This window comes from Dipodomys merriami, unplaced genomic scaffold, assembly GCF_024711535.1.
Source record: "Dipodomys merriami isolate MVZ:Mamm:240054 unplaced genomic scaffold, mDipMer1.0.p SCAF_10, whole genome shotgun sequence".
Classification (NCBI taxonomy): Eukaryota; Metazoa; Chordata; class Mammalia; order Rodentia; family Heteromyidae; genus Dipodomys; species Dipodomys merriami.
In genome coordinates, this window is record NW_027202271.1 from 9,063,229 (window position 1) to 9,076,601 (window position 13,373).

Genomic DNA, 13,373 nt, shown 5'->3' on the forward strand with positions numbered 1-13,373 from the left:
CTTTGAGCAACTAACTTACAAGTCTAACAAAATAAGTATCAGGAAGCTGGATCTTAAAGTGTCAAGGTTAGGTGAGCTCAAAAGGCGGGTGGGGCCCGGTGCCAGTGGCTCACATCTGTAATCCTAGCTACTCAGAAGGTGGAAATCTGAGGTTCACAGTTCAAAGCCAGCTGGGACAGAAAAGTCTATGAGACTCTTATCTCCAATTAACCACCAGAAAACTGGAAGTGGCTCTGTGGCTCAAGTGGCAAAGTGCTCTCCTTGAGCTGAAGAGCTCTACACCCAGGGACAACACCCAGGCCCAGAGTTCAAGCCCCACAACCAACCAAAAAAAGAAAAAGAAAAGAAACAAGGAGGGTGGGAACATGAATGTAGAGAAGAAGGGTGGGCAAATGTACTCATAATATTCAATATACCACCTAACTTACATAATTGTTCATCACCTTTATAATATCAACCTTGCCTGGTGAATTAAAAAAGCTCAGGGACTGCACCCAATCCCTGAATTCAAGTCCTGAGACTCTTACCTTCAATCAATCAGAAGAAAGTTGGAAGTGGAGATGTTGCTCAAGTGGTAGAGTGCCAGCCTTGAACAGCAAAAGCTAGGCAAGAGTACATGACCCTGCATTCAAGCCCTAGTACTGGCATAAATAAATAATCATGAAACAATTGTAACTTAGACATTATGCATGCAAATATATAATACAGTTTGCAGATACAGTACGCAAATAGCTCAAAATATATGTGCTAGGCATTAGTGATTTCATAAAGATTGAACTAGGATTCTGCTTCTGAAGTGACTCTTTGCCTCTTAATTACAAATGCCTACCTTTCAGTAGGCCAGGCTACATTATTCCTGTACGTACATTTTACCGATTGATTGAAGAGTAAATGATTTCCTAGAAAGGTGGCATGAGACCCCAAATCTTGGCTCTGTGAACAAGACTAATAAAGTCAGTTAATACGAATTAGGGAAATTTATTTAACTTCCCTATGTAAGTCTTAATTCCATTACTTGCAGCCTTGGTGATGTTACATCTGTGTTAACTAATGCACAAAAACATTCAAACAACAGCTTACATTAAGCAAAAGGAAAGAAATGTAGATATCACCCTATCTGGAAGAAATAGTTGTATTGTCAAAGTCCCTAGAGTTCATAAGCTTTATAATGACAATTCATTGTGAAGGTTAAAATGTGTTTGTGACTTTAGTTAAGCATCACTATCCTACAATGTTGTGAAATTTATGTAATCAATATCAATAAAGAAATAAATTCAAAAGAAAGAGGGAAGGAAGGAAGGAAAGAAAGCAAGAAAGCAAGAAAGAAAGAGGGAGGGAGGGAGGCAGAGAAAAAGAAAGAAAGAAAAGGAAAGAAAGAAAGAAAGGAAAAAAGAAAGAAAAAAGAGAAAGAAAGAAAGAGAAAAAGAGAGACAGAGTGAGAGCGAGCGAGCGAGAGAGAGAGAGAGAGAGAGAGAGAGAGAGAGAGAGAGAGAGAGAGAGAGACTCAGTCCATCTGCTAAGTGGCTCTCCAACTATTCCACACTCTTCCAAAAATTTGGGAATCCCCTGGGAAGGTGGTGTACCAGGTGGATTGAACCAGATCTGAATGAGTCTTTACTTTCCAAATTGCTCCCTATCTTTCTAACATCAAAATTTAAAACCAGTAAATGTGGAAGACAGATAACTACTATGTCTGAAATTAATTTCTAAATTAATTTCATGTAGAAATTACTTTATAATTAGTGTTTGTACAATGTAAGGGTTATGCAATTTTGACACCAAACTTAAAAAAAAACAGTCAAATGGATAAGGTGTGGGAAACCACTTAATCCATTACAATTTGTAACTGTTACTATTATTGTAACTATTATTACTACTACCATTACTATTATTATTATTATTATTATTATTATTATTATTATTATTATTATTATTTGTACCAGTCCTGGGGCTTGAACTCAAGGTCTGGGCACTGTCCTTGAGCTTTATTTGCTCAAGGATGGCATTCTACCCTTTGATCCACAGCTCCATTTCCAGGTTTTTTCTTGGCAGTTTATTGGAGTTAAGAGTCTCACAGACTTTCCTGCCTGGCTGTGAATATCCAGGATTACAATGCCCGATCCTAGTGACTGTTGCAAAGCCTGTAGAAAGCTCAAGTGAGTAGGTTGAGAATACTTTCTTCATACTCAGTGTCGTTGGGGCTTTGAAGGTAGGGACTTTTTCCTTAGAAGGGAGATAACTTTACATCACTGTAGTTCAAATTTTACTACAGTAATTCAGGGGCTCCATGATGTATGTCATGTATGAGAATGTATCTAGAGACATTTAAAAAATGAAGTCAGAAGTGGAAGTGTGGTGCAGTGATAGAGCACCGGCCTTCAGTGAAAAAAGCCAAGCAAGAGTGGTACTGAGTTCAAGCACTTCCACACAAAATAAATAAAAATAAGAAAAGAAACAAAAGTTTAATTGCTGGCCATTCCCAAGTCCTTCCTATATCTTGCTGTCATAGACACACCTCAGCATATGATATGGCTAGACTATTCATTAGCAAATACAGTCTCTTCTGTTTGGAAAACAGATTAAATACTTATGGGGGGAAGGGGGAGAATGCCCATAAGCCTGCATTCCTGTATTTCTCTTCTTAAGGCTAGTGCTCTGCCACATGAGCCACAGCTCCACTTGGTTTTCTGGTGGTTAACTGGAGATAAGAGTCTCATGGGGACATTTCTGCATGAGCTGGCTTTGAACTGTGAACCTCAGATCTCAGCCTCCTCAGTAGCTAGGATTACAGGAATAAACCACCAGCACTCAGCTTTTATTTTAATCCTTGTTCTTTTTTTTTCTTTTCATTTCCCTTTTTTCCTTTTTTCTTTCTTTCTTTGTTTTACTCTTTTTTTTTTTTGTTTTTGGCTTGGTGGTTAATTGGAGATAAGAGTCTCATAGACTTTCTTGCCCAGGCTAGCTTCAAACCAAGATCCTCCGATCTCAGCCTCCTGCATAGCTAGGGTTACAGGCATGAGCGTGGTACTTACTTTTAATTTGCATAGAAGTGAGGTCAATTCTTATTTTTTGGAAAACAGTGTATCCAGCAGCTAAGTAGTCATTTTTACATTTACAGTCTTGCCTCCTACTCCCATTAAAAGGACATTCATGTGGATTTTCTAATCTGGAACAACAAGGGGAATATTTTCAGTATTAGACACTATCACTGGGCCCTAACATGAACGAATGGTAAATTCTGGAAGGAGCAAAGTAAACCACTTACTCCTACTATTGAGCATCATAGCGCTACAATGTTAAATAAGAAAGAAATAAAAACCATTCATAAAGAGAAAATGTTGGGGCTGGGAAGGTGGCTCAGTGGTACAGTGCTCGCCTTGCATGCTTGAGGCCCTGGGTTCGATTCCTCAGCACCACATAAGCTGGAAGTGGTGCTGTGGCTCAAGTGGTAGAGTGCTAGCCTTGAGCTGAAGAGCTGAGGGACAGCACCCAGGCTCAGAGTTCAGACCCCACGACCGGACCCCCCCCCCAAAAAAAAGAGAAAATGCAAGGACAATGTGAAAAAAACCAATTCAGATGAAATTCTCTTAGTTTTGGTTACTAGAATAAATTTAACTTCTGGGAAGATATACATAAGTCCCTCTCAATGATTCTACTCATACCTTTAATTCTATCTGTGATTATATATGAATGTTCAAGTCTGTTATATTAAGGAGCTGGCAAAGACAAAAGATGGCCTTAATATGTCCTCTTCTTCCCAAATGACCATGGGAACTATTCCGCATCAAGCATGAGGCTAGAACATCTCAGACCGAATGATGTACACATGAGACAAAATAGCGCTCATACCTCAGACCATACACTTCAGAAAAGTTGTCTTCACTTTTGACAAGCGGTAAGTACTCCAGGGGGTTCCCTGTGTTCATACCTGAACAATGGACCTAAAAGAAAATAGAAACATTCAGACCACAGCTCCCAAAGACAATGGCCAATGTTAAACGTAATCAGGAATTGTTTTCTTCCTACCTTTATTATTCTTCCCTTTATGTTTAGATAATAGTCACCATCCTTGGTAGTGTTGTGTGTAACTTGGATTTCTTTGCAGGTACTCAATGATTTGCCTTCAAAGACAAATCACAACACATCATTACATGAAACCAATGACAAACAGCATGCACTTGATCATGGGAATTCTGCTACACTGTGAACATCTGACAATCCATTCTGTGGAATATACATATACATTTATTTTCATGTGTTTTTTTTTCTCATGCTGGTACTGAGGCTTGATCTCAGGGTCTTGTGTACTTGCTTGGTTTTTCCTACTCAAGGCTGGTGCTCTACCACTTGAGCCACGCCTCCACTTCTGGCTTTGTGCTAGTTAATTGAAGATGAGTCTTCTGGGCATTTCTGCCTAGGCTGTATTTGAACCTCAATTTTCAAATCTCAGCCTCTGAAGTAACTAGGATTATAGGCATGAGCCAAACAGAACTCAGCAATGTTTACATCACTTTTTGAAGTACTGTAATTTGAGCTCAGGGCCTGGGTGCTTGCTAAGTAAGTACTCTACCACTTGAGCAACTCTACCATCTACTATGATGGTTATTTTTCAGATAGGATCTCACTTTATGTCCTGGACCTCAATCCTCCTATTTGTGCTTTTCCCACACAGTTTGGATCATAGTGTGTGCTACCCTGTGTGGAAATAGGGTTTTACACCCAGGCTACCCTCAAACCTCCATCCTCTAAATCTTTTTTTTTCCTTTTCCTTTTTTTTTTTTTTTTTTTTTTTTTTGCTGGTCCTGGAGCTTGAACTCAAGGCCTGGGCACTGTCTTTGAGCAACTGTCCTTGAGCCTCTGTGTGCTTAAGGCTAGAGCTCTACCACTTGAGCCATAGCGCTACTTCCAGCTTTTTCTGTGTATGTGGTACTGAAGAATCGAACCTAGGGCTTCATGCATGGCAGGCAAGCATTCTACCACTAAGCCACCTTCCCAGCCCCCATCCTCTAAATCTTTACCTCCCACGTTGCTAGGATTTCAGGTTTCCGCCACTGTGCCTAGCTACTTTCACATTTTAACTAGAATTTCTTAAGGGCCACCTAAAATCCACGAGAGCTTGAAATCAATTACTTACAGTCATGAGCATAGCATTTCTTTTGCGAGTCTGGTTTTAAATGCTTCAGGCATAAGTCTGTGGGCCAACCATTTTCAAGCCTGCATTCTACTCTCCTTTCCATTACCCCAGTCCCACATGTCATTGAGCACTGTGAAGACAGGAAACATGAAGGTTAGAGGGGGTGGGAGGGGAGGAGATGGGAAGGGGAAACAAAGGAGGAGGCTACAATGCTTGATAAGAAATGTACTCATTACCTTGCCTTGCCCATGTAATTGTAACCCCTCTGTATGGTATTTTCACAATTAAAAAAAAAAGATATATAACAATTTAAAAGGTCGGTAAATCCGTGCCTCTCAGATGAGGTCCCTTGCGGAACAAGATGAAGGTCTAGAACTACCAGAGATGCCAAAATCCGCTAGCATGTGGACAGCTATAGGCAGAAAACAATGCTTAGGTACACACTTAGGGCTATTATTCCTGTCCATGGTTTCTTTGTATTATTGTGTGTAGCCATATCAGCAGCAGCCTGTACATACTTAATGTTAATGGAGGCTCTTGAAACTACTGACAGCTGTTTTCTCATTGTGTCCTGAGGCTAAGCATGTAAAGAACTATTTAAGTGCTTTCTGTCAATGAAATAGGGAATACAGTGTTCTTACTTCTGTCTTTGATTTATTTATGTCTTCTGGGTACAGAGTACTAAAGATTGAATGCAGGTTCTTTTGCTTGTATTACTACTGCTTGAGACCTTTTTGCTCTGGCTGTATTTGAGGTGGGGATCTCACTTTTGGCCCAGGCTGGCCAGAATTGCGATCTCCCTATTTATGTTCCTGCTATAGCTGAAATTACAAGTGCATGCTACTATACCAGACTCTTTCTATCAAGATGGGATCCAGTGAATTCCTCCTGCCCTCACCTTGGAGTAGCCTGGAACCACTGTCCTGATTTCAACACTCCAAGGAGCTAGGTGCCTGACAGATGCATGACACTGACATTGCTAATAAGCGTTCCTTAAGCATAGATTCAAAGTGCAAACTACTGTTCAGGGCTCTCTAAAGAAGAGAGATAAATTATTGTTAAAGTCACTCCTAATAAGTCACCTATGGCAAGCATAAAAGAGAAATCAAATATGTACACAAATGACCAATGAACAAAAAAGAAATAAAATATGTATAAAAAATGACCAATGAAGTGGGTTTTTTCAACAAGTAATGAGACAGCTCTGTGGATCTTTTTAGATGTACAGATTTCCAGCATCCCACCCTTAATAACATCTTAGGCAAAAGGCTTTAAATTATAGTTTTATACACTGACCTGGCTCCATTTCCCAACTTTCCACGTGGCCACACGCAGACAATTTCTAGTGTCACATTTGTGAAGATGAGGGGAAGGTAGCACGGGGCATTCTCGGTATTGAACAGGCCAAAGCTGATGTGGCTTGTGTCTCTTAGTAGACTGGATCCCAATACAGTAAGTAATCCTTTGTGGATAGCTAAGTCCACAGTTTCCTGTACACTGAGAAATGCATAATTACGAGGAGACAGGAAGATGTCCTGATACTTAGTGAGTGCCTCCAACCAGACTAGAAATAGCTTTACACACAGAGCAATGGGTAGAATGCTCAAGAAGTATTTGTCACCATGGAGGGAGATAATTCATCAGAGATTAGGTAATGGATTCTTTTGCCTAACTTTTTTTTGGGGGGGGGCAGGGGATGGGCATTAGTAGGGTTTAAGAAGTTATAATAGGTTGGGCACCAGTGGTTCATGCCTGTAATCCTAGCTACTCAGGAGGCTGAGACCTGACAATCATGGTTCAAAGCTAGCCAGGCTAGGAAAGTCTGTGTGAGACTCTTATCTCCAATAAACTACCAAAACACACACACACACACACACACACACACAAACAGGAAATGGCATTGTGGTTCAAGGGTAGAGTGCTAGCCTTGAGCAAAAGAAGCTCAGGGACAGTGCCCAAGCCATAAATTCAAGCCCAGGTCTGGGCAATTCAAAAGAAGAAGACATAATATTGAATGTCTATATGTGAAAATAGAACTAGGAAAAGTGAGGGAATGGGTGGGGTTGGGAGATGCAAAGGAAAATGATGGGAAGGGTGACACTGATCAAGATGCCTTGTACTCAAGCTGACTTGTGGATTTGAAACCCCTTTGTACAACTACTTAAAGATAGTAAAAATAAATAAATATAAAAAAATAAACTCAGGGTCTCACACTTGGTAAGCAGGCACTGAATCATGTGAGCCACTACACATGTCCCTTTTGTGTTGGATATGATAGAAATAGGGTCTTTCTTTATACTCAGACCAGCCTGGACTATAATCCTCCTATCCCTGAGATGACAGGCCTACACCACTGTACCCAGCCACTGGGATTCTTCTGTAGCTTCAGATGACAGATAATATAATACATGCTCATTAGTTAAGATCTATTCTTCCCCAATCTCCTTTTCCCAAGTAGCTAGGATTACAACCTTGAGCCACTGAGCTTGGCTGCCTAACAAAGCCAAAGAGAACCCAAAAGCTTCCAGAGAAAATAATTACTTCCCACAATAAAGCCCAATATATACACACATATATATAATATATAATTATATATATAATATATATATATATATTAGATCCAGGAACCAAAAGACAAAATTTACAGTGTCTAACAAACAAATAATAAATAATGAATGATAAATAAGAATAAGTAGTGATTAATAAAGTAAAATAGTCAACATGCGATGGAACAGAAAATATAACATAACAAAAAGAAGTCCTTAATCAGAACATATTCTGAGGAGTATAAAGGGTGAAAAATGGCAGAATTAGGAAATCTAAAAATTCTCTCCCTCATAAAAGCAACTAAGAAACTGGCAGGATTCTTCAGATCAATGTTTTAGTACTCTAGACATGAATCAAAGACTCCAGCAGCAGGGCCATTAATTTAAGTTCTATGAGTAAATCTCTATTTGACGATGAAATGATGCTATACACAGAATAGTTATATGCAACCCCTCTGTACAGTACTTTCACAATAAAAAACGTATTTATAAAAAGAATAGTTATATGCAATAATTACACACAACACACACACATCTGATAAACATATCCAATATACAAGAATCAAATCTCTTTCTCTACAGTAGCAATAGATAAACAGATAATGAAAATAAGAAATCAGTTCCATGAAAAGAAGCTTAAAAGAAATAGGCACTGGTGGCTCATGCCTGTAGTCCTAGCCACTCAGGAGCCTGAGATCTGAAGTTCACAGTGGAAAGCCAGCCTGGGCAGGAAAATCCCTGAAACTCTTATCTCCAATTAACAACCAAAAGCCAGAAGTAGAGCTGTGGCTCCAATTGTAGAGTACTAATCTTGAGTATAAAAGCTCAAGGACAGTGACCAGGCCCAGAGTTCAAGCCCCAGGATTGGAGAGGGGAGAAAAAAAAGTAATAATAAGACATTTTGGAATGAACCCAACAAAAAGAAAATGTGAACTTTCTACACAGAAAATAAGAAAACATCTTTGAAAGAAATTCAATGAGAATTCAATAAAGTGTAAAACACCCTATGTTCATGGAATGGAAGACCATATTATTAAAATAGAAATATTTCTCAATTTGACCAAGACTTATTGCAATCTCTCATAAAATCTTAATAAAATTGTAATTTGGCAAGATTGCCTTAAAATTTGTATGGAAATGTAAGGGACTCAATAGACATATGATCTAGAGAAAGAAATAAAAATACATAAATAAAACCTCCCTGATCTCACAAGGTTAAATAACAAAAACCAGAGAATGTGGTTATTATGTGTGGCTAGGCATACAGACCAAAGGAACTGAGCTGAGCGTTTAGAAGTAAATCACTGCACTTGATTTTCAGCAAGACTCAGCAGATCACCTTCCCCACAAAGGATGTGAGGGGACTAGATTAGCCATATGCAACAGATTGAAGTTGGATGCTGACTCAAATCCCATGCAAAATCAATTCACAATATAGCAAAGCCCTAAATACATAATCTAAAACTATATAAGTCTCTGCTTTCAAACACTGAGCAACTATATAGGGCTTGGTAGCCAAATTGTTCCCGGTTGTTGACTGGACCCTGGACACATATTTTGGCCCTTACCTGTGATGAGTCTGCTGTCACCACCACATACTTGCAGAGTGGGTTCCTGCACTTTTTGGCTGAAGGGGGTCTGGTGAGCCCGTGGCAGAGATTTTCATCCACTTGGGTGTTTTTAGCATCCACACACTTGACTTGCCTGTATGTCTCTTTTTTCTTACACGATGATGAACACTGGGAACACAATGAAAATATGAGCAATCCTTCCTTCCTTCCTTCCTTCCTTCCTTCCTTCCTTCCTTCCTTCCTTGCTTGCTTGCTTCCTTTCCTCTCTCCCTCCCTCCCTCCTCCCTCCCTTCCTCCCTCCCTCCCTCCCTCCTTCCCTCCCTTCCTTCCTTCCTTCCTTCCTTTCCTTCCTTCTTTCCTTCCTTCCTTCCTTCTTTCCTTCTTTCCTTCTTTCCTTCCTTCCTTCCTTCCTTCCTTCCTTCCTTCCTTCCTTCCTTCCTTCCTCTCTTCCTCTTTCTTTCCCTCCCTCTCCTTCTCCTTCCTTCTCCCCCTTCCCTCTCCCTCTTCCCCTCCTCCCCCCTCCCTTTTCCCCTCCTCCCCCCTCTCTCCATCAGTACTATGGCTAGAACTCAAGGCCTCACTAACTCAGCACAAGGCTGCACTCTACCCCTTGAGCCACAGCTCTACTGTTTCTGGCTTTTATTCTGGTTAATTGGATGTAAGAATCTCTAGGATTTTTCTCTCTGGATTGACTTTGAACCTCAGTCCTCATAGTTGAGCCTCCTGAGCAGCTAAGATTACAGGGGTGAGCCACCAGTGCCTGACAAACAGTACCTTTTGTTTTTTTAATGTGTTGGTTCTGGGGCTTGAAGTTAGGGCCTAGGCTCAGTCCCTGGGTTTGTTGTTGTGATAATAATAATAATTATTATTATTATATTGCTCAAGGCTAGCACTCTACCACTTGAGCCAGGGTTCTACTTCCAGCTTTTTTGCCCATTAATTGTAGATAAGAGTCTCATGATTTTCCTGCCAGGCTGGATTCCAAGATCCTCAGATCTCAGACTCCTGAGTAGCTAGGAAGTAACCCCCTTCTTCTATGCAGTGTGTTTGAAGGTCTGTCAGTCAGTACTCACGTGGAGCCAGGCTCCAGCCACCCACCGGTACCATTGGCAATCCTCACGCCAACACTGCCTCTGGAAGGGAGGCCTTGTAGAGCCATTGCAGGCTTCCTCCGACACACGACCCATGCCCCTCAGCCTGCAGTACACGTCTCTGCGTTGAACTCCAGGCCCACAGGTCACAGAGCACTGCAAAGAAGCCCAGAGGAGCCGGACACTGCTGACAAATGTCAAATCACACACACACACACACACACACACACACACACACACACACACACACAATCGAGGCAGAGCCTTTAGATACTCATTTCTGGGCCACTACTAGGGTTTGAATTCACAATCATGTGCTCTCACTTGAGTTTTTTTGCTCAAGGCTGGCACTCTACCACCTGAGCCATACCACCACTAATGTTTTCTTGCAAGTTAACTGAGCTTTTCTGCCCAGACTTGCTTCAAATTCTAATCCTCAGATCTCAGCCTCTGAGTCAGTAGGATTACAGCTGTGAGCCACCAGCACCAGCTACAAGGAACTTCGAAATATATATTTGGGGTAAAAATCATGGAGGCTTGAACTCAGAGCCTGGGCACTGTGCCTGAGCTCTTTTGCTCAAGGCTAGTGCTCTACCACTTTGAGCCACAGCTCCACTTCCAGTTTGGGGGTGGTTAATTGTTCATAAGAGTCTCCTGAACTTTCCTGCCTCCGCTGGCTTTGAGCCTTGATCTTCAGACCTCAGCTTCCTGAGTAGCTAGGATAATAGGCATTTCTAAGCTGCTGGCTTAAAAATTCCATTGGTTCTGTAACAGCAACCTGCAAGGGTTGATGCCATGTGTCTCAGGTCAGGACAGCATGTTGCCAAAGAAATATTGAGATGTGCAATGATCACAATGAGATCATTATGACAGCAAGCACTGTTGGTTCAAACAGACCTGGGTTCAAATCCCTGCTCCCCAACATTTCCAGACCACTCATTTACAAAAGATACTTCTTTTGTCATTTGCATAATGAATGCAATAATTGTACAGTTAGTTGTAAGAAATAAGTCTGTTAGATGAAGTCAGGAAGTGAATTCCCTGTCTACCTCCTCCACCCCCTCCCCGGCATTTTTTTGTCCACTTCTCTTACTGAAATTTAATTATTTCTGCCTTGGAAAGTTCATTGACACATATCCCAAATTGGAATATTAGTTAAGTGAATAACTGAAAAGCCATCTTCAATACCAAGAAAGATAATAAAGAACATCAGAATACAAATTCAAAACTTTACTAGCTACAAATAATTGAGAAACATAAGTTGTCCAGCCCTAGGTAGAAAAGCTTTCTCTTCTGTCCCTGAGGCCTAGCCTGCCTAATACAAGAGAACACCTTACCTGGGAATGAAGATCAAGAGATTTGGGGGTCTTGGTTGGGGGATTTGGGGCCTGAAAAATATTAAAATGTGGCCAGGCACTGGTAGCTCACACCTGTAATGTTAAGTATTCAGGAGGCTGAGATCTGAGGATGGTGGCTTGAAGCTATCCTGGGTAGGAACATTCAAGAGACTCTTATCTCCAATTAATCACCAAATAAACTGGATGTATAGCTATGGCTCAAGAGGCAGAGTACCAGCCATGAGCTAAAAAGCCAGGGATATCACCCTGGGTTCAAAGCCCTGTGTTCAAGACTCACAAATGGCAGCAAATACATACATATATACACACATACGTATGTATGATGTATTGTATACATTTGGGTGTTTGTGAGAGTTCTTTCCTTTCCACTTGAGCCATGTCATCAGACTCTTGTGTTGGTTGTTTTTAAGGCAAGAGTCTTGCTTTTGATGTCTGGGTTGGGCAGACTTGGTGTGGACTTTGACCTTCCTAACTGTGCTTTTCTGTGTCACTGTGGATGACAGGCAAATGCCACCATGCCCAGCTGTGGAATATTTCAAAATTGTGTTTGCTGGGCCCATGATCTCCCCCAACTCCCAAAGATCTCCACCTCCCAAATATGATTATAGGCTTGGGCCACCATGCATGACAGAAATGTTTCAGAGTGTAGTAATAGCAATTGATGTATGTGGCAACAAAGAATGTGAAAGCAAATACAAATGGAAAGGGTAGCATTGATCCAAACACTTTGTACTCATAAACTGACGTTAAATTGAAACCCCTTTGGATAATTACTTAAAAAATAAGAAAGAAAGAAACATTCAGCCTGTGATTTTGATTTTTTTTCCAAGTCTAGGGAATTTCGATGGAGGCATTGGGTCATATATTTGTGAGGTTCTGAAGCTTGTATCACCTTTGATTTGATCTTAAAAATTGAGAGAAAAATCATGAGCATAAATAAGGGAATAAAAGCTAATTCCTTCTGGTTTAGCTCTGGATGGAATAGGGTTAAGGAGGACTCTTTTGACCTCTTTCCAAATTACTAGGCAGGAGGATTCATTTCCCTTTGCATAACAATTTTCTACTTGATTAACAGTTAACTTAACAGATGGAGCCTGAGACATGTGCTAGCCTTGAATTTACAACTGTTGCTGAAATACCAGCTGGAATACCAAAAGCATAAATGAGACAAACATCCTCCTCTTGCTCGTAGGAAATGTATGTAGGGGTTCATTTATTTTTCTTTTTAAATGATTTAAGTATTTAATTTGCTTCTAAAGATATATATCTGGACCCAGAAGACAAATAGATTTATATAGCAATGTCTGCTCAGCTTAGCAGCTAGTCACTGTAAAACGTATTATTAAAGATTTGTATTTAAAAAGAGTTATCAAATACCCAATGGGGGTAAAGTGCTCCTTTAAAACTCATCTGAGCTGGACACCAGTAGCTCATGTCTATAATTCAGCTACATAGGAGGCAGAGATATAAAGATCACTGTTCAAAGCCAGTCCAGGAAAGGAAAGTTCTTGAGACTCTTATCTCCAATGAACCACTAAAAAGCCAGATGCGAAGCTGTGGCTCAAAGGATCAAGTGCTAGCCTCGAACACAAAACCTCAGAGACAGTACCTAGACCCTGAGTTCACACACACACACACACACACACACACACACACACACACACACATCCTCA

General features: G+C 40.6%; 1 protein-coding gene across 1 annotated transcript in view; it reads right to left on the bottom strand.

The window, feature by feature from the left end:
- Positions 1-13,373, bottom strand: part of Adamts20 (ADAM metallopeptidase with thrombospondin type 1 motif 20) — a 109,819-nt gene that overhangs the window by 13,430 nt on the left and 83,016 nt on the right. Inside the window, exons 29-35 of the mRNA XM_070034805.1 lie at positions 10,325-10,498; positions 9,249-9,419; positions 6,431-6,631; positions 5,135-5,264; positions 4,027-4,121; positions 3,850-3,941; positions 3,033-3,166 (exon numbers count right to left, since the gene is read on the bottom strand). Coding sequence (XP_069890906.1) covers positions 3,033-3,166; positions 3,850-3,941; positions 4,027-4,121; positions 5,135-5,264; positions 6,431-6,631; positions 9,249-9,419; positions 10,325-10,498 — 997 coding nt within the window. The remainder of the gene's footprint in view (positions 1-3,032; positions 3,167-3,849; positions 3,942-4,026; positions 4,122-5,134; positions 5,265-6,430; positions 6,632-9,248; positions 9,420-10,324; positions 10,499-13,373) is intronic.